Below are 26,794 nucleotides of genomic sequence, written 5' to 3'. Positions count from 1 at the left end.
TCTGCCTATGATTCATTAGTTTCTCTGAGTTAAGAGCATATTACTAGGATAACATATTCTTGAAGATACTGTCTGAAATACCAGATTTTTAAAAACTTATTTTTAAAAATTTTAAGATTTGAGATTACAGCACTGGCACGTTTTTTCTCTCTCACTAAACTGAATTCCAAATAACCTTTTGATGTTTTAAAGGTTTTTCTTTGGCAGCTAAGAAAAACACTCTTGAAAGTTCTATTTCGTGAATTTACCCAGGTATAAATAACCCTAAGCTAGTCAGTTATTCTATGGCATCTGGAAGAAAGGTGCTATTGTTTTAGATTCCATGATTGAAGTATAGAATAATCAATTCAGAGAGACCCTGGGGGGAAGATTCACTCACATATGTTGTGGAAACTTGGAATTCCTGAGTTTTTAGGTTTTTTTCTTCAGATGAAGAGACATAGATGAGTTTGTATTTCAGTATAATGTCTAGTGACATTGGTTCCTTTTCATGGCATATTATAGTTTGACCATCATTTTGAGACTATTAACTTTAAATTTTCTAATAAAACTCCTTTTTTGTTAATACCTTTGTTACTATTACTTTCTTTAATTTCTAGGTCACAGTAGCTAGACAGCTATTTTGTTTGCAAGTGTTCTGGCTATGCAGTTTCTGGTGCTATACACCAAGCTACATCATCAAGGTATTCTTAGGATGTAGCATCAGATTTAGTTCTGCCAAAACACTCCATAAATTATTTAAAGTTCCTCTTCATTTCTTGCAAAGCAATGTTTGCTAAGCTTGTCCATGAAAAATCAGTGTAATTCCAGAAGATCATGATATATTTGCAAGACAGGAATTTGTCCCATGTTTCCACATGGACATCTGCTTAGTTATAAGAACAGTAGAAGTTAAATGAAAATGCAGTTATTTCCCCTTAAAAATACAGTTATTTAGCTTTGGTTTTATTTGAACATTTTCTCTACCATTTATTTAATAGCAGTTGGATAAGAGCAGCTGTGTCTCATGGCTTTCTATTGTGAAGTGTCCAGAAGTGTGAAGTGGTTGGATGTAAAAACACTGCAAAAGTATGGATAATAGACTGCCCACTTTCTGTCTACTACAACTTCCCTGAGGTTTTGTTTGCAGGGCGCAGCTGCATATACAGACATGATGGAATTTGGTTTGTGAAGAACCTACAAAAATTACACAAATAACTCAGATTTTTAATGAATAATACACAGAGATGCACCTGCTTCAGGGACTTCATAGATTAGTTTTGTGACCAATAGAAAAGTCCCTTGGAATTCAGTTATATGGCTGCAAAACAGAAAATAAAATTGGCTACACTTCTAGAACTACTATTAGCAAAATGAAAATATTAACTAGTTCTTCGAGCAAGCTTTTTTTTGTGGGGAGGGGGGTTGTTTCAGTTTGCTTTGCTTCTGTCAGACTTACTATAAAGTCATAATATTCTGCTCATTATTATCTACTGTTCTTGCAGCTGGAGCCACTTGCCGAAGATATTCTCCACCAAACCCCGAATATGAATGCTGTTATTTCTTTACAGAAGATCATTGAAATTCAAAGTATGTCTTTAAAGTTTTTTTTTAATTTCTAATCAGGTACAACTAATTAAACATATTGAAAATGAAAGCACATGAAAAACATATTTGAGTTTCCAAATATGAGAAACATATTTAGAATTATAATTTGCACATATTATATATTCAAACCTAAATGTGTTACTGCCTTGCTCTTACTGTGGCGATCTAACCTTATACTGGTAACTCAGAGGCATTAGATTTAGAATCTTGTTTTTCTCATATTTTCCAAGTACTTGGATTTTTTTTCATTGCTATCACTAAGTGTCTGTCCAAAACAATGAAATTAATCTAGAAATTTTTATTATATTGTCTAATCTTAACTAAGGGTAAGTTGTGTCCTAATGATGTTGGAATTCAGCAATCATTTACTGGTTTTAAGTTTGTCAAGAGAGGAAAAAAGTTAATGAGAAAGCCTCACTATTAGAAAATACAACTAAAGAAAGCAAGGAAGTCAGAAACTTTACTACCCAGTCCCTTCATATTGTTACTACTTTGTGAAGAGTTACTCTTTTTTAGATGGTAACACTTTCTCACACACACACACACACACACACACACACACAATTCAAGCAGGAATTAACGTGAACATTAGCATGAAGGGGAAAACCAAATGGCAAAATTATGTGTGAAGAAGGATCAGGAAAACCCTTAGCTTTGCTATCATCCTATAGAAGCATGTTTTAAACACCACTGAAGAAGCCTCCTGCTAGCTTTCTGAGTCCTTGCCTTTGCTTGCTCAGTAGCAGTTTGTAGATATGGGTGTATTTGGAGTTCTGTATGATTCATTCATTGGTGCTGTGACTGTTTACAAATTATGCCATACAGGAGCTCAAAACAATCTCCACTTTACTTAATTTCATTCATGCCTGGTCATAAGTGCCCCATAAATATTTATTAACTATATATCATAACTGGAATAAAGTCCATATTTAAAGATTTTCAGAGAATGGAAATGTAAACATTCAAATACTGGAGACCAAAACCTCTGAAAAAAGACTAAGATAAAGGAACTGACAGATGAAGAAGGGGAGGCTGGAGAAGAATTCATAAGCTTGGGTGCAAAATCCTGTCATTACAATAACTGTCTCATTTCCACTGAGAGTAAATTAAGAGGCTCTATTATATGTTATTCCAAATCTCAAGGAAAGGAATCTGAAGTGGTCTTTGACAGCCTTCTCATATTCATCTACATCCAATCTAATACCTCCTGCAGGTCATCAATAGTATAAAAATATCTAGTTTTTATAAATATTATTCTTTTTTATTCTGAGCATTCTTTTGCCATTATACACAGATTAGTAAAAGTTATTATTTTTATGTATATTCTGATCATATCACTTTCAGTAAGCATTCTTGAATACTTATGTTGATGGAAGATGACTTTATCAGTTATCAAGGCACAGAAGTTATGAAGAAGAATAAGGTAAAGTTCTTGGCATTAAAGAGTTACAATCCCTTGAGTGAGAGACACTTAAATAAATCTTCCAGTACAGGGCCATGAGGAGCACTGAGCTCATGGAAAAGGAGCATTCTCTTTCTTAAGTCCCTTTCAGCTGGGTTGAGAAATGCTAGAGTGAGGAAGGCTCAAGGAAGGTTCAAGGAAGGCTTCATGGCAGTGATAGAGCCTGAGCCTGGTCTTAAGAACTGAACAGGGTTTTGGCCAGATGAAGAGTGAGTGTTTGGAAGAGAACAACAAAACCAGAGGTCTCAATTTTTACACAGGTATGAAAAATTCATAGTTTGTATCTTCAGAAACTGTACTGTTGCCTTTTGTATTAGATCTAATTTCCTAGTAATGGCTTTCTACTGCATGACTTTTTTTCCTTTTACCAAAAATTACATTTTCAAGTGATTTTTGCAGTCTGCACTAGCCAAACAAACCTGTTTGACTCTAAAAAAGACCATTCTATCACAACCTGCTGTATGAGAAATCTGCCCCTATGGATTATGGATATTAGTCTTCTGTTCCAAAATTCATTTCATAGTACCCAACACTAACCACTTACCCCATTTAAAATTCCATTTCCTTCTGAACTCCTAGTGAGGATTGCACCCAGCACTTATAAATCCAATACTTCCATAAACTCTCAGCAATAACATGTGGATTTTAATTAGTAGCGTTTTTCTTTAAATTTTTTCTATTATTTGAGTTTTTTGTGTATTTTATAGTCTGTTAGTCTTGGTTCCTTAGTTAGAGGATAATCATCAGGAGGACAGGAATCACATCTTTTCACCCCTGCAGGTACCTATAGAAAGGGTTGGCAGCAGGGGAGAGGTTTGAAGTGCATGGGAGCCTGGGAATCAAAAGTAGGCAGATTTAAGTGTAGGATTTGATCTTCAAGGCCCTAGGGAACCAGAGCTTGCATCAAAGGGAGCTTCTGAAGAAGACCTCCTTTTTCTTAGTCATAGACATATAATGTAGTAGATGTTGTTGGCTACTCAGCAACAATGCCTTCCTCACTTATACTCAAAAGAAGCCTGGTTTTACTCATGAATCCTTGTCACCGGATACCATGCAACTCAGGGGAAGATGAACTTATGCCCAGCTATAGGGGAGCTGTTCTTAGTCTAATGCTAAACTAGTCAACCCACTTCACAGTGATTGGTTAAGGAATGAGTACATGACCCAATTTTGGCCACTGAGAATCAGAGCTGGCTTCATGGGTGTTCAGCCTCTGCAGTCACATAGGCCACACACTTAGAAGAGTTCTGTGCATGGTTTAATGCTCTTACTGTTGCTGTCTTTAAATTTTTATCAAGTTTTGAACAAGGGGCCCACATGTATCTTGCCCTGGGCCCTGCGAATTACGCAGCCAGCCCTGATAAAATTCAAGGTGTCAGTGATGTGAAAAGGTATTTGCCAAGAAGGGCTGATACCAACATCACCACAGGGAGAAAGAACTAAGGTTGTGGATGAGAAGGAACTGAATGGCGAGTCAAGGTAAAGGGAAAGACAAAGACAAGATGAGAGTGATCTCTTGGCATTTGGGACATAGAGTAGAAATCACTACAGAGAAAGTTGTTTCAGACTTCGGGTTTGACACTCTGTGGTACATTTTATGTGGTTCTGTGAATTGTGTGTCTTTTGGGGCCATTTAATTGTATGTCTTTGGGGCCACTCTTCCAGACTACAGAAACAGAAAGGGGCTGCATAAGGTCCATAAAGCAATAAAATTAAAGTCAATGTTTCCGAGTAACAAACTTTATAATGGCTTGAGAAATTAAAATTCTGCATGCAGGGAATGGTTTTGGGAGGTGTTTGAATTTCAGTCTACCTCCTAGTACAGGTTGTGAAGGATTCTTTTGTGTTTCAGCTTGGGACTACAATATCAGAAAACTATGTAAATGTTGAGAAGCAGGATTTGTAGCATGTGGGAAACATTCAGGCAAGTTCCTAGATAGCCTCGTCCTGAGGCAGACAGTGAGGTGCTGACAGGCCTTATGTGAATTTCTCTTTGAGAACTGAGCCCTCCAGCTGAGGGTATGCAGGTGCTGGAGGCTGTGATTAGCATTGGCCCTTTGCCTGGCCACATGTATGAGAATATTTGGCAGCAGGGCCATCCCTGTTGTCCTATCCTTGTTTATGTTACTCATTTAACGGAGAAGAAAAGTCCTTACGAGGCAACACGTCAGGACAACCATTCCTCCTGACAGGTAATAAAGACCCCTCCTGACAGGTCAGGTTCTGGTTTCATCTCAAGATGGTGGATGTATACAAAGATCAGCCATTTTTGAGATGACAAAAGAGATGGTCAAGAAGCTTCATGTTTTCACATGCTGTTCACTCTGCTAACAAGTGTTTTGCCTCATCCCTATAAGTTTTCTAGACTTAGTTCAGATGTTATCTCTTTTGGGAAGCCATGTATCTCTTCATTGTTATTCTAGATTAGGCACATTTCCTGTGTGTTTTCATAGCAGGGATTGTTTTTGCTGATGTTCTTTGTTTTTAGTCATTGAATCCTTTGCACAGTGTCTGGCACATAATAGGCATTGTGCAAATGTTTATTGAATGAATGAATCAGCTAATCTGTCAGTATTTGCCACATTTTTTTTCTTAGCCAGGTTGATTTTTTTAACTAAGGTAATTATACTCCTTGGCTGGCTAACCCATGCGGACAAGAGATTAAGAAGAATGGGCAAAATATATGCAAGCTCTTTTCTTCTGTCTTCCATAACCCATAATGATGAATCATTTCTAAATTGGAAAGAATATGGATTACTTGTGAGCTACCATTTCTGTCACTAATCTTTGAGATGGCAATTCTCAGAGCTGAAATTAATTGTTGGCTGATGACTGTAATCACCAACAAGTGATGCCAGGTAAGAGTCAGCCCAGAGAAGGATAAATGATCCTCATATGTATGTTTCCTTTCATAAAACCCATCCTAACAACTTATGGAGTCCATTGCACTCTTCTTCCTTTCTTTTGCATTGGAAGATAAGAAGCAAGGTTCCCAAATGCCTTTTTTCACACCAGTCCTGGCCCATGATACCATGTTCACTGATTTTGAAGGGAGGAACCATGAAGTGAGTTTTCCATAAAACTTAATTCATGTAGTTTGAAAGACTATAATTTTAAGCTCCAAAACATATAATGAATGATACTGATATTGATCTGTGAAACCCCAAAATATGAAAACCACAAGTATAGAGCCATGGTTTCCTTTTATTTATTCAAATTTTTAGTAAGAAGAGTACTCTTTTTAAGTGTCAACCAGTTTTCTAGACCGCCTACATGATAATAGTGATAATCATAGTATCTTTTGATTTGTGGATCAAGAAAAATATATATGTACACAAGGATTTGAGGATTCTTTAAAATTTTTGCTGCAACCCTCCAGTGGTTTGCAGCTGATAAGTTGAAAAACACTAGTGTAGAGGATTTAAAAATGACAGGAACTTCAATATAATCCTCTCTGCCACTCACAAGCCATGATTAATAAGCCACTTAACTTTTCTGAGAAATTTCAAGAGGAATGGCATGGCATATCACCATCCTACTTTACTAAGTTGGATCTACTATGGCAACAAAATGGGAAATAAGAATCAGGATTATAAAAAAAAATGGTTGGGCTCCTGGGTGGCTCAGTCGTTAAGCGTCTGCCTTCGGCTCAAGTCATGATCCCAGGGTCCTGGGGTCGAGTCCCACATCGGGCTCCCTGCTCTGCGGGAAGCCTGCTTCTCCCTCTCCCACTCCCCCTGCTTGTGTTGCTACTCTTGCTATGTCTCTCTCTGTCAAATAAATAAATAAAAAATCTTTAAAAAAAAAAATGGTTATTTCCCCCCTCTGCCCCCACTCTCATCTTTTCCCTACTCTAAGGATTCTTCCTTTGTTTAGTGGATTGGGGTCTTCTTAGAGTTTCTTACTATGCCAGTCACAGCAAAATGGTTACATAGGCCAGAATGAGGAAGGGACAGTATTTGTCATGTATATTCTTGTCAAACAACATCCGTGTTTCCAGCATATAAAATTTATCAGGATAGCTAAATCTCTATTTCTTAAAACACACATACGTGCACACACACACACACACACACACACACAGTTATTTAGGTCAATGAGAAGTGAATCTGTGGTCCTCTGAATTTACCCAGCTTTTGAGGCCAGTATGAAAAGGGATAGGATTTTCTCATTGCAGGAGAATATACCACGTGACCAGGTAATTGACTGAGGTAGTCAGTTATCCCCTGGTTCAAGCACCGCAATGAAATAAGAAGTAACATGGGATGCCTGGATGGCTCCATAGGTTAAGCTTCTGCCTTCCGTTCAGGTCATGAATCCAGGGTCCTGGGATCAAGTTCCACATCAGCTGCTTGCTCAGTGGGGAGCCTGCTTCTCCCTTTGCCTGCCACTCTCCCTGCTTGTGTGCATGCTCTCTCTCTCTTTCTCTCTCACAAATAAATAAATAAAATCTTAAAAAAAGAAAAAGAAATAAGTAACAAATGATGTTACAAGCAAATAAAGGCAAGCTAATTTTGTTGATTTCATTTCCACTCTATTTCCAATGGAGATAACTAGATGGTAAAATAAAATAAACTGTTGATGTACCCACTAAGTGGATAATCAGAGGAGTGCTATTCAGTTCTCTTGGTGATTAAGAGATCTAGATAGTAATTAATGAAACAAAGCTATTAAAGTAAGACTTGTTCTAAAGAGACAATCATTGTCTTTTTTAAGTGAAATGCCGTTCTCAGCCATTTCCTCCCTTTAGCCTAATACCCTTTATCTACCCCCCTTACCAAGGAGAAGGGGCATTTACATCAGACAAATCAGGACAAAATCCAGATTGTTTCTAAGCTGAAAGGAATATGTATACATCTCTTGTTGTAAGGAAACTGTCCAATATCTTGACCTCATGGGGCTATGCACACCGATTAAAGAGTTGTTCCCCAGATTGCAACATGTGCTGCATAAATCATCTTAAAAGCTTTACTAGCTTCTTGACTCCACACCCAAATCCTAAACCACACTCAGTTTTCTTCTCTTTTTGTTCCTTCTTATTTTATTTTGATTTTCTATCTTTTTTTTTTCTTATCTCTTTCTCTTTTCCTCTCTCCTCCATCTTCATCCTATTGAGGTCCAGGGAAGAAGAATAAGAGATAACCCACAATGTTGGAAAGGAACTTTTAACTCATAAGGATTTGGGGATTCATTTCAGTCAGAGAAGGAATGTGGTCAAATCTGCATTGCAAAAGATTATTATGCCTGCAGTAAGGACAGGAGATTTAGCATGGCTTATTGTCAGACGTGAGCAGTTTATTTCAGAAGTAGAATTGAGTTGGTATGGTAATTAATTGTCATGGAGGGGATTAATGGATTTCTAGATTTCAGACTTGGACAACTGAGTAGATGGTGGTGTCACTTCCTGTGATAGGGAACAGTGCCGGAAAATAACGGTTTGAAGAGGAAGATGAAAAACATTAGACTTAAAGAAATTTGGGATGCCCGGCTGGCTCAGTTGGTAGAGCATGTGACTCTTGATCGTGGGGTGAGTTTGAACCCCATGTCGGGCATAGAGTTTACTTAAAAAAAAAGAAGAAGAAGAACTTTTGTTAATTAAAATGCTTGAAGTTGGGGGGGAGGCAGCATCATCCTAAATATCAGTTTTTTACTACAGTGAAGTTATTGAGGGATTTTAGATTAAATCATTTACACACTGCAAATCCTGTAAGCTGCTAGCAAATAAAAAAGTAACAATTACTGAGTGTTTTCAGTGTGCCAGGTATTGTTCTAAGCACTCTTATTAATATAAATTACTCATTTAATCTTCTTAACGACCCTATGAAGTAGGTACTATTTTCATTTCCAGTTTACAGCCAAGTAAACTGAGGTACATCTAGGTTAATTAACTTCCCCAAAGTTAGACAGTTAATAAGTGGATAAAGGCAACATCATAAATCAAGCAGTGTAGTTCCAGAGTCTATAGTCTTAACCATTATGTTATTCTATCTCACAAATAAATTCATTCTTTTTGCAATTTTTGTGTATACTTTTTTCATTTCTTCAAAAAATGACATGTTTAGGAAAAAAATCAATTTAACTGATGATTTGGAGTTTTGGAAGTTCTGGTTAATTGAGGTTTAGTCAGTCAGTTCTAGAAGGGTAGTGCCAAATTACAAGGAGCCATGGAGCTATGAATCTACTTTGGAGCCCCTTGTAAACTTGCAAAATACATCTAATCAGAGAAAAATGCAAGGATTGGCAGAATTTCAAGTTCCTGCCCTTTTGGGTTTAAAACCTTGACTGTTGTCAGGTGTGAGCTGCTATTTGTCATAGATTTTTTGGCTGAGACAGAGGCCTTGACGTTGCAGACCTGGGCCAGGCAGACCTTCATTGAAGAAAAGCAGCATTAAACATTTTCCTACTATTAACCCCACCAACCCTTGCTTGCATCAGAGCCAGATCAAACTTGTACATGTAGGTCTTTGAAAGTTGATTTTGAACTTCTAATTAACCATTCTCTTGAAATTTTGAGATTCTAATTATTGTTTGGTGGAGCACTAATACTATAAAGTACCAAAGCCAAAAGGAAAATCTGCTATATGCTTAGAGATTTGTCTGGAATTTTTTTTTATTCCAACTGCATCTGTAATTATGATTTTTCTTTCACTCATGTTCTACTAAGGCAAAACTGATCAAACCATGAGAATAAATAAAACTATGCATGTTTCCAGGACTGAACACTCTTTAAGAATAGGAATGCATTGTAATTATACAGTCAGCTGTTAGCACCCAGATGAGCTTCACACATACATTTGATTCCATTCACTGAGATAAGGTGTGTTTAGAAGGTCAAGTTCAGGAAAGGATCATTTGCTAGGTATTTATATATATTATGTCTAGTCCTCACACAACTCTGCAATGCATAATTAGCATAATTATTTTCCTCATCTTGTTCATTAATGAATTGAGGCTTAACAAGTATAGGTCTCTTGTTGAAGGTCTTTCCACAGGTAAGCAGGAAAACCAAGATTTGAATTCTGATATGACTATGCTATCAAAGCCCATTTTCTGTAAAAGCATATGACCTCCTCTTCCTCTTTTCACAGGTAAGAACAGAGTTTCACCACATTTCCTATTCCCAGATATCCCAGGATAGACACTCGACTAGACCTCTCATAAAATATGAGAGATTCTGCCTACATTAAAACAGTCTATTTTAATACATTACTAGGCTTACTAGAATGTAAGGGAATAGGAGGAAAAAAGAAATAAGCTGAAATTTAATAGAGTAAGTAACACAAACAGGGAGAGTATCCCTGGGTCAAATGACAATATCAGTGCATGAGAAAGCCTAAGGTCTGCATCATAGTTGGGGATAGGAATTTGATGGGTACCAAAGAGGTTTTATCTTGGTCCACTCCTAGTTCTGAAGGAAGCAAAAGTGTCCCTAATTTAGACCCCAGTATATGCTGAGATCAAGTTCAACAAAATGAACTCAAATTCAAATTCAAAATTTGAATTCATATGAATTCAAATAAATAAATATATACTTATTTAAATAAATGGATAAAATCAAGTACACAGGGCACAAGCCACTAGGGAAAGTCAACAGAAAAGAGAAACAAGAGAATAATAAGCCTTATTTGTGGGGTTAAAATGGAGGAAGGGCACTATTTTCAAGTAATGAAAACGGATTAAAAATACTCATGTACTTTCCCTCCTCCATGGAACTCCACTAAGATAATAAAAAAGAGGGGTTTTGTTCTGTTTTGTTTTGTTTTTCAGACATACACTCATAGGAATAAAGAATGAAAAAGGAAATAATAGGAACCTGGAGAGCAGATGACCATCTGTTACTGTCTTAGCAGACCTGGGGGAAAAAAAATATCCCAAGCTAGTACTGGCAGGCATATCTCTTGCCAGAGAGGGATACATCAGACCCATATGCCATAGAATTGTCAACCCACACACCTAAGACTCTTCATTTCATTTATCATTTCTTTTAATTCATTTTCCTTTCTTTTCTCCATTTCTACATCTATCTTGAAAACAGTAACACTTAAATTCGTTTGCCTTTCAATCTGCCTTAAAAATCTTACCTTTCTACTTTACCAATCTAATAAAATCTCAACCCTGGATATATTCTACAGAGAACTTTCTCCAACACTGGACCTAAATAAACAGGTCTGCTCATGACTGTCCTGAATCATAGCAGTTTGGCTTCCTGTAAATTTATGATCACCAAACTCAAATGGACCCATTAAAATCCTGCTGTATTTCTCAGGTCAGCTTGCTCTACCTTTCCAACTACTCTTTCAAACTTCTCTGTCCTCAAACCTCTATCCATCTTACCTTTACCTCCCCTCTTAATCTCAGCAACAAACCTTAAACTCTAGCTACCAACTGCTATTTTTGAACTGTTCATTGCCGTCAACATTTAAGCACCCTAAAATACCCCTCATCTTAAAAAAACAAAAGGAAACTCCAGCTACCTCATTCCTTCAGTTTACCACCCATTTCTCTTCAACCCTTTTGGAACAAAGTCTTGAAAATTGTTTCTGTTTAGTCATCCCCATTTTCTTAGCTCCAATCCCTGTCAGAACCTTTCTAGTCTGGTTGCAATCTGACCCATGGCCTTTTTGCTGCCAGATGTAAAAAGGTGATTTTATTAAACTTTTTATTTTGAAATGATTTTCGATTTAGAGAAAAGTTGCAAGTATAATACAGAGTTCTCATATGACCTTTATCCAGCTTCCCTGAATGTTGACATCTTGTATAACCTTAGCACAATTACAGAAACTAAGGAATTAACAGTAATACAGTTCTATTAAATAAACTGTCAACTCTCTTTGGAGTCCACCAGGTTTTCACTAATTTCCTTGTTCTATTCTAGGTTTCAGTCTATGATTGACCCATTACATTTAGTTGTTGTATCTCAATCTTCTCACATCTGTCATTTCCTCAGTCTTTCCATGCCTTTTATGAGCTTGACACTTTGAAGAGTACTGGTTAATTAGTTTGATGAACATCTTTCAGCTTGGTAGTCTCTGATGTTTTCTCATGAGTAAAGTGAGGATGTGCATTTTGGACAAGATTACCACAGCAGTGATGCAATTGCTTAGTGCTTCAGATCTGTGGTACATAATGTCAATATGTCCTATTATTGGTGAGATTAACCTTGATCACTTGATTATGGAGCTCTCTAATGTGATGTTACCATGTTTCCCTTTGGAATTAATAAATATGTTGGAAAGATAGTTTGCAATTATGCAAATATCCTGTTTTTTTTCAACCTTTTGTCCACTAATTTTAGCAGCCATCGGTGGATCTTACCTGAAGAAATTATTACTCTGGTATTCCAATGCTGATTTTCTATTTTCCTTACTCCTTAGAAGTTATTATTTGGGAATTATCTGGAATGAGGAACTGTCCTTTTTCTTCCCATTATTAATTTTATTGCACAAGTATTTTAGCTTTGGTCGTTTGGAGCTCTTTCAGGCTGGTTCCTATGTCCTTTTGACATGGTTCTGTCTTCTTGTGAGCACTTTCTTGGTTTCTGGTATCACAAAATGTTGGTTTTTCCCTTCCTATATTAGTCTGGATCCTCCAGACATAATCTATATAACTAACAATAACTATAACAAATATAAATATAAATAAATACATATTATAAGGCAATAGTTCATGCAGTTGTAATTGAGGCTGAGAATTCCAAAACCTGCATTTGGCAAGCTGGAGACCCAGAAAAGTAGTTGGCATAGTTCCAGTCCAAGTACAAAGACCCGAGAACTAGGAAAACCAATGGTTTAACTTCTACTCTGATGCCAAAGACAAAAGGATTGATGTCCCAGCTTGAAGACTGTCAGTCAGAGAGAGAGAATTCTCCCTTATTCAGGCCTTCAACTTACTGAATGAGGCCCACCCATAGTGGGGAGGGCAATTTGCTTTACTCAGCCTACTAATTCGAGTGTTAGTCTCTTCCAGAAACACCCTCACAGACATACTCAGAATAATGTTTAACCAAATAGTTAAACCAAATGTTTAACTGGGTACTCTGTGGCCCAGTCAAATTGACAATAAAAATTAACCATCACAAGTCCACCTCTTGTCAACTTGGCACCATACACATCTTAAACCATACTTAATTGCCATTTATAGAAAATAACAAAGTCATAGTTTTGCCTAACATGATACAACTTTCCTGACTACAACTGAAAACACACTAAGCACTTCACCAGGAGAGTAGCTACAGTTTTGAGTGATGTTTGCTCTTCTCAGTATCCCATAAATACTATGATGTAAAATTAACAATACTTAAATGCTATGATATAAAGTTGATGCACCTTATGTTACAAGATAAGGGAGAAGGGGATGGAGGAAAACAAAGATACTTGCATACAAATATATTCATAATAAATAAGGAGGAAACACTCCTGACAGTTATATTCCTTGTTACTGTAATTTGTCATGTGGCCATAGTTGGTATTTATAACCACCTTCTTCTATTACCTATTCTGTATTCCCTTTGCCTTCAGGAAGCAATTCAGCTGGTTATGGTTCCTTACCTGGTGGAATGATTCAGACCTTCATTCTGAATTAGTAGTCCTGCATAGATTGAGTTGTTGTAGTTTTCCATTGACCTTAATCACAGGGCATAGTGTACTAAAGTATGCCCAAAGGGACCTCCTTGTATTCCACACATTCTCTTCCTTACTTCCATTGTGGAGTAGCAGGCCAATTTTCCTTGATAATCAGGATTAATCATCCCAGCCAGCACAGTAATTCCTTTCTTTGCCTATTGATTCGGAAGCATGAGGAATCCAAAGTGGCACGGCAGAAGTTTTAACATCCAGTTCAATGGAATCATTGTTTTATCCCTGGTGGAAGCTTTCTTCCCTTTGGAACTAGGACCTTTAGTCTAGCAGAGTGTAAGGTCTCAGGAACAGAAAGTAAAAATGTTGCCAGTGGGTGACTAGGTGTAATATTGAGTGGTGAGACTCCCATTTCCACCCTTTGATTTGTGAACACATGAATCCTGGATATGGAAGAAACAGCACCATATATTGGATGCTGATTAGAGCATATGCATCCTTCTAGAGAAACTTGCCCCAGTCCTACAAGATATTACTACCTGGCTTACACTGAAACTGAGTCTTCTAAAGGCCATTCCACTATTCTATCAAACCAGTTACCTTGACTCTGCTGTCCATTATGCAGCCATACCCACCTTGCCTTTCACAGTTGAATGCTGCCACTTGCCCCCTGCCACCTGGATCCAATTACTTCCACTGTACTTAGGTTTCCCAATTCAATGACCATAGTTCCCACTGTAAGTTATGGTCTACAGAAATGAGCAATCACAAGGCTCTTCAGGAATTCCAGGACCCCCCTGCCCTCACAAATTTATTTCTTAGAGTTATGGTAAAAGGCATGTCTTCTGGACCTTTCCGGTGTGGATGAGTAGGACCTAAAGGACAAATATACTCTAACAGTCCAATCTCCCTATGTCTTTGAATCCCTTCCTCTTCATTAAACCAAGAAAGGTCTGACATTTCTAAATCACTCACTGAGAACCAGCTTTTTGTCCATGTTTTAACCAACCAAACAGACTGTTGGAGCCCTTCCTAACACTCCTGGATGCAACATTAAATGTAGAATCTCTTCTTACTGAGCCCATCATTCTCTACCTAAATCCTTTTCACACTATATATTCTTCTTCTAAGTGTACAATATGAGTAAGTTATTTCAACCCTCTTTACTTCAGTTTTCTCATCAATAAAATAAAGAAAATGAAAGATTCTATCTTACAAGGTAGTTTTGAAATTATATGAAATAACATATACATATACATTAACATAAGCATACCATAGACATTCAATAAATGTTTCATATCATTTTACTTATTGTTGTGTTTGTCCCAGACCATAGCTTCATAGTCATCTCTATATGTATAACTCCAAAAATTTATATCTTCAGCTCAGACCTCAGGTCTGTTTATTAAAGTTCTAGCTCAGCATCTTTCCCTTGATACCACAAGGGCACATCTCGTCAACATGTCCAAAGCCATTGTCATTATTCTTTTCCCAAACCTCAACCTCTTCCAGGTTTCTTGATCCAGGTAGATGGCACCCTTTTCCTACTAGTTTTGCTAGACAGGAATCTAGGAGTTAGTTTTCATGTTTTCTTTCCATTGCTGTCTACATCCAGCCCATTACTCCATCCTGTTTGTCATATCCCTTAAACATTTCATTCATCTATCCACTTATTTTTGTTCCCATGGCCACTGTCCCAAATCAGGCTTTCTCCTGGACCATTTTTATATCCTACAAAGTAGTCTACCCACATCCTCTCTTGCTTTCTCCACTTACTCTCTAAAGTGCTGCCAGAGTAATTTTTTTTTTTTTTTTTTTTTTACAAAATAACACTTAGTCTGTATACCTCCTTGTTTTAAATCAGAGGTCAACAAAGTTCTTATGTACCATGTAGGATGGTAAATGTGTAAGGCTTTGTGTTGCAGCTGCTTAATTCTTCCATTGTAGCAAGGAAGCAGCCATAGCCAGTGTGTAATGACCACAGTTGTATTCCAGTAAAACTTTATTTACAAAAACAGGGTGTGAGACCAATTTGGTTTCTAAAAAATGAGAAATCTGAAACAAGTGGTTATCTGGATGGGATGTTGAAATAGTAGACACCAATTGTAAAAGCCACCTAAAATTCTGGCCTGGAAGGTGGAAGGAGAAATATTCAACATTGCTGCCACCTGGTACACCAGGCACGTGTGCTAAAGCCACAGCTTGTGACATACATGAAGGCACCAAGCCACTAGGGGTTGGGATTAGGGGAAATGTGGGGAATAAAGGTTATAGATGGCTAAAATATATTCAAGAAATAGAGAGAGAGTAGTCCTGAATCCAGCATTTACACTCTGAATGTTTCTTCTACAGAGGTTTCATCAATTATTGAACATTGCAACTTAACTATTTATTTTGTGGTTAGTTACATATTTTAATTTTGCTATCAATACTATTAGCTGAAAGGCGCTCAGAAACAAATGTGCATGTTAAAAGATATAGTGCTCGATTGCTTTTTCCTAAGAAAGTTGATAATGACCATGTAACTTACACAAAATGTTTGTCGATGTTCATCATTCATCACGGGGGCGTAGTGATATCATGAGTAACATGAACCCTGAAGACATTATGCTGTTGAATGAGTGGCAGTGTCCACTTTAAAATTTAGTATTATTAGGGGCACCTGAGTGGCTCAGTCGTTAAGCATCTGCCTTCGGCTCAGGTCATGATCCCAGGGTCCTGGGATTGAGCCCAGCATTGGGCTCCCTGCTCAGTGGAGAGTCTGCTTCTCCCTCTACCACTCCCCCTGCTTCTGTTGCCTCTCTCGCTGTGTCTCTCTCTGTCAAATAAATAAATAAAAAGTAAATAAATAAATAAAAGAAAAATAGAAGAAAAACAAAGGAAAAAAAAAAACTAAGGCCAAAGGAGGCAGTTTAACAAGTGCAGTTGCAGATTGTGCATTTACATATCACTTTAAGAAGCATGACTTTTTATTTAGATAAAACCACCATGCATCTACATTTTTTAAAATAAATTTTCAATTTCAAGTGTTCTTTTCAAGCTCCAAAGTGAGGTAATAGTTCCACTGGAGGTAATAGTTCTTCCACTGGAAGAATCTCTTGGTTCAATGATAGAGTGTCCTTAGATGCTTCAAACAGAAAAAAATCAGTTAATTCTAATAATGGTTTGATATTTTTCATTCAATCTATGGAATCAAAGTAGGGTTTTTAGAAATAAATCTGCCAGAAATGAAACACAGGGTATTACTGTAGATGCTATTGTAAATTACAGTGAAAAATCTAACCCTGACAATAGGATCATTTGATTTTGTGTTAATATGCAAATTTAGATTTTGGTGGAGCACAGCTTAATCTTAAAGAACAGAAATATATTTACCATTAGTTTTAGAGAACATAAATTCCTTAATTTTTATAAATAATAAAATATAAGTTCAATAGAATTTTATTTAAAAATTTCTTTAAAAAAAACAAGCAGGCTCGTTAGTCTATCAATGGAAATTTAAACTATTTTTCTCAAAATTTACAATACCTTTATATAAACACAGCGTGAAATACAGGTAAATGTACGATTAAAGTCTTTGAAATACAACTGATATTGATGACAAGAAATGAAACCTTCAGCATGGCAGTTCAAAATTTTGTAATCAAAATTTCTTCTTTGGTGCCTATTATCAACCATACTTTAGAAATGTTTAAGATGATTATTCTATAGTAATATTGAACTGTTTTGTAAATGAGTTTCTGAATTTTTATTCTATTTTTTCTAATCAGTTAGAATTCATTAATCAAGATAGTCAATAAATGGACCTCTGCCCCCATGTATGAAGAACTAACTACTATAGGAATTGTCCTTTGATCAGAAATAAAAGAAATCCAGAATAACATATATATGGAACAATGTTTTTCAACACTGGGCAACAAATACTAAAGGCCTATGAACCCGGCAAGAAACAAACAAGGAAAGAAAAATGAGGCCTACAGTTGCCTGAGGTTACTAATATGAGGCAATTTCCATGATTCAGCATAGGGAGGGAGAATTCAAATAGAATCCAATGGTTTTTCTGAGTTGAAGATAAAGTAATCAGAGTTTGGGGAGACTGAAGTGACTAGAGTTTGTGGGGCAGAATATTTGAGGTGAAGTTGTTGCACAGAAAAAGAACTCTGTGTATCTGTACAAGAGTTTCTTTAAACCTTTGTCTTATTTTACATGCATGAGGTAAAACTCCACAAGGCTGGGGAAACCAGTAGGTTAAATAATTCAAGCAATTCACACAGGATTGGGAATAGTTTGCATTCCTACTAGCCAGAGTGGAGAGACCTTGTAATACATAAGGCAACATGTAGAGATATTAAAATGGTTTTCTCTCAGTTTTAGGAATAAATTAGCCTTATACTAAAACCTGCTGTGAAGCCAGTCTAACAAAGAGTACTAGCAAGCCTCAAAGGGATCACACTGATTGCAAGTAATTTAATTGCGTGCCCAAATATAGTCCAACATCTTCAAAGAACACAACAAAATTCAATAACCAGGTATGTTCAAATTAACAATGTCAAGCATCCAAATGAAAATTACCAGATATGCAATGAAGTAAGAAAATATGGCCTAGAAATATAAGACAAATTAATTAAACAGAACCTGAGTCAGAAACTCAAGGCATGATAGAATTAGCAGACAAGAATGTTAGTTATTCCTAATATGAAGAGGAAAGTTCAAGCATAATGTGGAGAGAAATGAAAAACCTAAAAAACATGCAAATGGTAGTTTTAGAGGTAAAAATACAGTATTTGAAATAAAAAAATTCTGTACCCTGAAGGGGTTAATGGCAGAGTATACACTGCAAAAGACCAAAACAAAACAAAATAAACAAAATAATGAAGTTGAAGAAGTAATAGAAACTATTCAAGTAAAGAATAGAGAGAAAAATACTGAAAAATTGTAAATCAGTGGTATATTGGACAGCATCAATTGGCTAACATACCTATAATTAGAGTCCCAGAAAAAGCAGCAGTTGGGGAAGTATTTAAAGAAATAGTGGGAAAAGGTTTTTGATGAAAACTGCAAATCCACAGATCCAAGAAGCTCAATCAATCTCAAGCAGAATAAACATGAATAAAATCACACTGAGGTGCATTATAATGAAATCTTAAAAGAAGCCAGAGAAAAGAAAAATCATATTACACACAAAGAAACAAGAATAGAGATGATAAGATAAAAATAAGAATCTTTTAAATCTCAGAAGTATTATGTTAAGTGAAAGAAGCCCGATATTAAAGATTACAGAGTATATGGTTTTATTTATATGAAATTCTAGAAAAGACAAATGTACAGTGGCAGAATTTCAGTGATTGTCAAGGGCCAAGAAGATGGGTAAGAAATTGACTCCAAAGGGCCAAAAGGAGGTTTTAGGGATGAAGAAAATATTCTGTATTTTGATTGTGGTAGTCGTTAATATGCATCACTGCACATAATTGTCAACATGCATCATAACCTGCCCTTAGAATTGGTAAATTTTATTGACTGTAAACTATACTTAGTGAAGCTGATAAAAAAAATAGTTATAAAATGAAGCAAAAATATAAGCTCTTGAAACTATAAAGAATTTCAGTTACAGAAACAGTGTTTCTGATCAATTTAAAGAAAAACATTTAAATTAATTAAATTAATCCCTACAAAAGCAAAGAACAAGTTGAGGATAAACATGCAAACCACAGGATTTGATTTTGAAAATCTGTAATTGGGCTTTCAAAGATGTCTACATTTGTTGATAGAATCATTGATAAAATTCCTATTCTTAGTGGCAAAATTTATATTCTGTTCTGGAATAGAATGAAACTGAGAAGTCATATGATTTTGCAGCATCTAAATTTAGTAAGTAAAATTTTGTAGAATCATAAATGGGGAAAACTTTCTTGATAGGTTTGGTTTACATAAAATGTTTGCCAAAGAAAGGTACCTATGAAAGGAGGAAAAAGACATTAGTCATGAAAATATTTGTTATGAAATAGTCACTCATTTCAATATTTTAAAAACTGGAAGTGAAAATATTCCACATTTAGCAGAAATTACCACATAGTACCACACTTGTGAAGACAGTATTTGTCAATCAAAAATACTATAGTCTCTTGAGAAGAGTAATTAAAGATGCCACAGTTTCAAATTTATTAACCATAAAATTCCACTTTGAAGTGCAGGCAATTTTATGAAAAAGTCTAAAATATTTAGACCACATTGAAACATTCTTCATAAAAATACCAATGATATTTTGTCAGTGAGAAATATGGCCACAAAATTTATTAACATGATTATTTACCAGCGATCATAATTCTGCTTATGTTATTTTCTAATGTTTAGGTAATCAGTAGTTATTGTGCTTTGACACACATGAATTACTCTATTTTTGATTTTTTAGAATGGATTTTATTTGTGAAAATAAACTTTTGAATAGGACTATTTTATATTTTATAGATCCACTGATAAAAACAATTCGTTGACCAATAAATAAACATTTCAGTGGCATATAATTTTTATTTTTAGCCCCATTTTAAGCTTAAAATTGCCCCAACTTGGATGAAAAATTACCTGGTCACTCTATTGATATACCAACTTTCGATACATCACTATTTTTGTATATATACAATAATTTGGAACCCAATGAAGTTCTCCATTTAGCTTTAAAAATCTATCTTAAAAAACTATTAAGAAGCTCTGAACTCTGAAGAATCCATGAAGTGAGGTGTCTTGTTAGTCCCAGGTGTTAATAATCTCTGAAGTTTTGGGGGATTGGAAAAGGTTTGCTACCAGCTTCTTGTCCTATGAGAACATGGTGTGTAATAACAAAAGACAGTATTATTCAAATGGCAAGAACAAGTCTGAGAAGTGATTCTTAGCCCCCAGAAAGATGAGGGAAGGGTGAGGTTTCTGGAATCGGGAGGCTTTTGAAGTGTCAGAGGCTTTGGTTGGGAAAACTTTTGGCAGATGGGTTATTTTTAACACAGACCTTCATATGTCAGCAAATACTTATTTTTCCAAATTGCTCGACACCAAGAACAATGTGGTTTATGCTGAAGTCTGATTACACAGTACCTGCAGTATGTCATCTCCTGGCTCATATCTGACCCAGTAACGCTCCATCTGTGGCCTCCCCTCTAATTCTTGACTGTCTGCATCCATTATCTAGTTTTTACCTTTATTTTAGATTCATTCTTTGCTTTGCCATTATCAGACAAAACAAAAATGCAGAATAGTGAAGGCTAAATAGAGAGAAAGGAAGGAAGAAAGGCAGAGAGGAAGGGAGGGGGAAGAGAAAGAAAGAGAAGGAAGGAAAGAGAAAGAAAGGAAAGAAAGAAAGAAAGAAAGAAAAGAAAAGAAAGAAAGAAAGAAAAAGGAAAGAAAGGAAAAGAAAGAAAAGAAAGAAAGAAAAAAGAAAAAGAGAAAGAAAGAAGAGAGGAGAGGAGGGGAGAGGAGGGGAGGGAAAAGGAGAGGAGAAGAGACGAGGAGAGAGGAAGGAAGAAAGAGAAAAGATAAAAGAAAGTGCTGAAAAGTGGGGAGATTTACATAGTGGGCAAAATGAATAAGGATAGAGGATATGACCAAAGGAGTGTGCATGTCCATTTTTAATGGGAAACCCCCTCTTTTGACAGTTTTATTGCTTTAGGAGTGCAACCCAGTGGTGGCTGGTTACTAATATCTTGCTTTATAAATAGCAGCTCCTAAATACTCTAGTGGTAAACCTTGGTTCATTTCTCTTGTGTGCTAATAAGGGTATTATTCTTGTGCCAACAGATATGATTTTCTAGCACATATGTTTCTGAAAGAAAAAAAACCCTACTCATCATGTGAAAATATAACCCATAAATTTGGAGTTTGAATTGGCTGCATATTGCACAGTCTATGCTATACCCACTTCCATTTTAATTATTCTTCTTTACAAATAGAGATAGTAGTCTATGAATGCATTATTAATGTAGAATATTTCCTTTGTTTTTATAGGCTTTGCCAGAGGCCATATTGAATTCAAAGTTTTGGGTTATTTCTGAGTCAGAAACCTCATACATTTGGATAAAAACCAAACTTCCAACATTTAATCTTAACTTAGCAGAATATTTTATACACATTAAATTTTATTCAAAAAGGTCTTAGCTATTTAAAATCTTTCTTACTACTCACATATATAAAGGCTATCATTCTGCTGAAAAATCATTATTAATGATTCATACCTTCTGTCCTGATTGTGTTTGGGGAATAAAGATGTTTGTTTTGTCTATGGCCAAGAATTCTCTTCTTGAAGAAAGAGTACAATGTTTAAAAATTAAAGCCCGTGGTTATTCTAGATGTGCCATATTATCTAAAAGTAAGTGTTTACTGACCCCCTCAAGGGTTTAAAGACTCACAGAAAAGTAAGATTTTTCTTCTGGAACAAATTCATTCTAACATCCAAGAGTAAGACATAACATGAGATCAGAAAAATCATTGAGAATTACAGCAGGGAGAACCCTTTCATTATCATCAAGCCCCACCACTATCATGTAATAAATGTGGAAATTGTGCCCCAGAGTGATCCAAATGACTTCTTTGGGTCTAGTGTGTAGTCTCTAATGTGGAAATCTTGACTTTTAGTTCAAGGTTCCATCTTCAATGGACTTCTTACTCATGTTCTTCAATGAGCGCTTGTCTCCAGTTTTATGATAGCTTCGTCAGTGTCTTACCTGGTAAACAGGTGCTTGCAATCGTATAAGGTTATGAGAAATGAAGAGTAAAAAGAACTAGTCTCAACATGGTTGTCTCCCTTGGTGCAAAAAACCCATGCCATAGAGTCAATAAAAGGTGGATCAACTGAGTCACATATCTGAAGAACAAGGGTAACCTGTTATTACCAAATATCATTTCTTTTGTAAAGCAGAGAACATATATAATTCTCTTGCAATGTACATAATTCCTTTAAGTTGAGATTTTTATATATTGCATCTGTTTTTGTATTTTAATGTGTAGTAGGAAGAGGGTAGAGGAGAACTAAATAAAGGAGGACAACAGAGTACAGAGTAGGAGATATTTTGGAGTCAGTCAGTCCCAGATGAATATTTCAACTTTTCTGCTTCCTATCCATGTGATTTTAGAATGATTACCCAACATTGCCTACATAATTATCATGAGGATTAAATGAAATTATAAATTATGAATGTGAAAACACCTAACAGTCCTTGGCACGTATTAGGAGTTCAGTAGTGCTAGTTTTTTTCCTATAGTGTACAAAACATAATTTAACCCATAAACCATCAGCCACCTGTTGTTTGTTTGTCAGAGGCCCCATATTAGTCACTCTAGAGAAAAAGAAAAGGATGTCATCCAGCATCACTAATTTTCTGAATATCATGAGCTAAAATAATGTTTAATAATATTTTGTGAAACACAATACGGCTGAATGCTCTTATAGATGGTATATGGTATTTCCAACTTGAGGAAGATTATAATGACATTGTGATCTAGAAAAATTAGGGTCTTGGAATATAATTGTCAATTCAGGGTCATCTTTCAAAGTTAAGAGAGGTAGGGGTGCACTACAGAATAACCCAAGATACATTTTCATTGCCTACTTCCTAAACTTCTCTTTAGTCCAGCTCCTCATTTCTGTTCTGTCACTTACTTTTAGTTTTAGACATCATTATTTCCTACCTGGATTTTTGCCAAGATGTGAAATTGGTTTTCCTGCCACCACTCTCATCACCTTCCAGTTCATTGTCCATGATCTGTCCAGAGGGATCTTTTAAAAATTTAAACCTGATTCCCTGCCTCTTCTGCTTAAAATGGCCCCTTTATACCTACAGGTTGAAGTCCTGATTATTCACATGTTATTCAAGATTGTATGTTAATTAGCCCATGTCTACCACAACAGTCTCACTCATCACACTCAAGACTTTTCCAAACATTCCAGTAGTTCCTAGCAGTGGACTTTGTACCCCCCCCCAAAAAAAAACAAAACACTTGAGACTTGAGACTTGAGTCTCTGCACATTTGTGTGCACTATTTCCTCTTCTAGGAATACCTCACCACCACCACCTCCCTTTATTTCAGGTTGATTAACTTCTGATGGTCTTTCAAATACTTGGTCAAGTATTATTTTTTTCTGGCAACTCTTCTTTCACTTTCCCGTTATCATAAGTATATGTTCTACTTATTTCCTCTCAGGATCACATGGGCCTTTTCCACACAGTATTATCATTTAGGCCATGAATTCCTTGGTGTGAGGGAAGTATCTTTATGTCTTCAATACCTCAAAATGTTAGTGTGTGGGTTTATTCACAGTTAGAATTGCTATCATGTGGTCCAAATTTAAAGCTTTATGATTTTCAGGCTTTGGTCAGAATAGGTGATTACAGCAAGTAAAGTTGTAGTAGGCAACTATGTCAGAAAGTTCTGTTGGCATGGGAAGTAGATGGGGAGACTGAGTCTCCTCCCCTAGCACGATATCCATTCCTTTGTGAAGCAGTAAGCTAAGGAAAGGCCGATTGCAAAATGTTAGTTAGAGCTGGAAGGGATTTGAGATCATTCCCCTGTTTTGAGAAGCAGAAATGAAGTGCCAGAGAGTCTTGCCAGCATGATAGGATGGTCAGTGGCAGAGCTTGGTCCAGAACCCAGTTATCTTCCTTCCCAATCTATGTCAAATTCCTGTTTCATTGGTCAGGCTGCAGAGATAGTTCTAACCTGGTAAGTCATGTCACCATGTAGGAAGATTGTCCTGTTTTGATTTGGGACTACTCAACACTTGACAAAAAAATAGCTTCAGGCTGCAAGAAGGCCATTGACTTGCTCTTTCATATTTATTCCACTGGCATGTTCTCATGAAATGACCTCCTCTTTTCCTCTCATTCCCCTTCCCTGTCTCAAAAAATGAAACTTCCGTCTGACATATGGAAAGGTGCCAACATCAGCCAGTGCATATATTAAAGTTTTAAATCAGTTATTGTTCTAGTACACACCCTGGGGTTGAGAAAGAAAGAACATCCAGGACTAACAAACCTGATTGTTCTGGCAAAGTTGCCATTCAATTCATGCTGGCATTTCTGGGCTTTTCTTTTTCTTTAATACTCTAACCTCATTTTTTTTATAAAAAGGTAACAGCTCAAGTGGCAGTTTTTAACATTACTATTTCATTCAATTCCTCCATGAGACTTCTACCTCCTAGTCTCTTGAGGGTTTCCCAGAGGGCACTATGCCCAGAGTTTGCTTATTACTTAATTGTAGAGACAGCTGTCAGTCTGATAGTGAATTCATTAGACCGTGGATTATTCCTCACTTTATGACCCTCTAAGCAAAGGAGAGACTCAGGCTTGGGGCCATGAACACTTCACAACTTGGCATTCTTAGATTGAGAAAAAGACTTAATCATAACATTTAAGAAACCAAATTACAGCTGTGTATAACAGAGAATTTTAACTTAACAACTGCTCTGAATTGGATCTATACAAGTATTCTGATTAATACTGCTCTAAAATTCCTATTAAAGTATGATGCACTTTTTTTTTCTAGGCAAGTACTGGAAGTCAGTAAGGATGGTGGCTCTGCCAAGGGGTTGTGCTTTGGCTGGGACTCAGTTGCAGGAGGAGACCGAGACTGTTTCTGCCCTGGCCTCCCTGACGGTAGATGTAGAACAGCCCTTTGCTTCAGAAGATAGCAGGTATGGATCCCACATGGGGGAGTCAAGGTCAGTAACATCCAGGCTCATCATTAGCATTTGTGAACCTCTCTCCAGGCTTTCCTTCACCTGTCTCCTCCACTTTCACCACCTGTCTTCTTCAAAGCCACAGATGCCACAGCAAATGCTGTAGGCCACCAAGAATTCATTTGTTTATTCTTCATGGGAAACATAGAGCTGCAGCATGTCATTGCAGTTCACAGAGAATTAGAGTGGATGAGATACATAGAGAAATCACTCCTCATTGGATAATTTAAGTGCAGATCATTATGGAAAGAGCTACTTGTGTGTTTTACTTTCCTTAGTTATTTCTGTTTCTCCAGGTATTCTTTTTCCTTCTATCATCATTTTAAAATTACTGATATAACAAAGTGAAAAAAGGAGAGGGGAAGCTGGACATATTACTAGTCAGTTGGATAACCTAAGTACATACAAGCTCCTTCTGTGACTGCCCTTATGGTACAAGGACTAGATAAAGGTAGAAGTTGCCTCCAAAGGAGAAAAGAGTGTGTATAAAGGAATGTGTGGACTCTTGAGTCTGATTTTATTCCACTTTATGATAAGAAGATGATTGCAATTAGTCTTCATATGAATATAGCAGTCAGGAAAAGAAAAATAAGGTTAATCTAAGATTGGGTTTGCTTGTTTAAGAAATGTTTGTCAGTTTGTGCATTTTGGTGTTCATCATCCTATCATACAGATAATGCTACATTCAGGATTTTTTTTTTTTTAAGTCTGCTACAATCAAAACCATCACAAATGTACACATGTATTAACACTGGTGCTTTCTGTGGCTGGCTTCAAAGTCACATTTCCTCAATTTAAAAATGAATCAGGTGAGGTTTTACTAAAGCTCTGCCAGCTTGCAGTTTTAAATTGCTTATGAGAAGGAAATCATATTCCCTCCGTCAATAACATCACCATTAATTACACAGATCCTGCTACCTAGTACCTAGTTGGCAATTTTCCCAAGAATGCACAAATTTGAACAGTTTTAGCTTTCTTGCTTTTACTGGATATTCAGAGTTTAATGGATTTAACATCTTGCTTTGGTCAAGAGCAGGAGATGTATTGAATAAGAGATTTCATTTTTCAGCAAGTATTTTTTCTTACTATAAGTACTTAAAGACCAGATTACCTATAGAAAAAAATAGTTGTACAATATTGTATTAGAAGACATCTTCATACGGCATCTGGAACATAAAGGAAAACTTATTTTACTTCTTTGATAATATGAACTAACCCCCTGCCGTTCCCAGCTAAGAACCAAACCAAGTTCATAATCCAAAGGTGTTGCAATTATTCCCAAGGCCAAATGCAGTTAGTTGTCATCTGAGGGCTATAAAACTGAGGAAACTAACATCTGTTAGTGCTGGATATAAAAGGAGTATATCTATTCTTTAGAATTCATTTAATAGAGAGAAATGAAGCTAAATTCCAACCTGGGTGAAATGAATTGTAAATAATTTTGCTTAGAATAAT

General features: G+C 36.3%; 1 protein-coding gene across 1 annotated transcript in view; it reads left to right on the top strand.

Moving 5' to 3' along the window:
• Positions 1-26,794, top strand: part of HDAC9 (histone deacetylase 9) — a 901,117-nt gene that overhangs the window by 850,305 nt on the left and 24,018 nt on the right. The window contains exons 25-26 of the mRNA XM_081800450.1: positions 1,485-1,569; positions 25,147-25,294. Coding sequence (XP_081656576.1) covers positions 1,485-1,569; positions 25,147-25,294 — 233 coding nt within the window. The remainder of the gene's footprint in view (positions 1-1,484; positions 1,570-25,146; positions 25,295-26,794) is intronic.

Source organism: Leptonychotes weddellii, chromosome 12 (genome assembly GCF_054177405.1).
Source record: "Leptonychotes weddellii isolate Sample4059 chromosome 12, ASM5417740v2, whole genome shotgun sequence".
Lineage (NCBI taxonomy): Eukaryota > Metazoa > Chordata > Mammalia > Carnivora > Phocidae > Leptonychotes > Leptonychotes weddellii.
The sequence above is the reverse complement of the archived record's forward strand: the minus strand, read 5'-3'. Positions and strand labels throughout refer to the sequence as shown.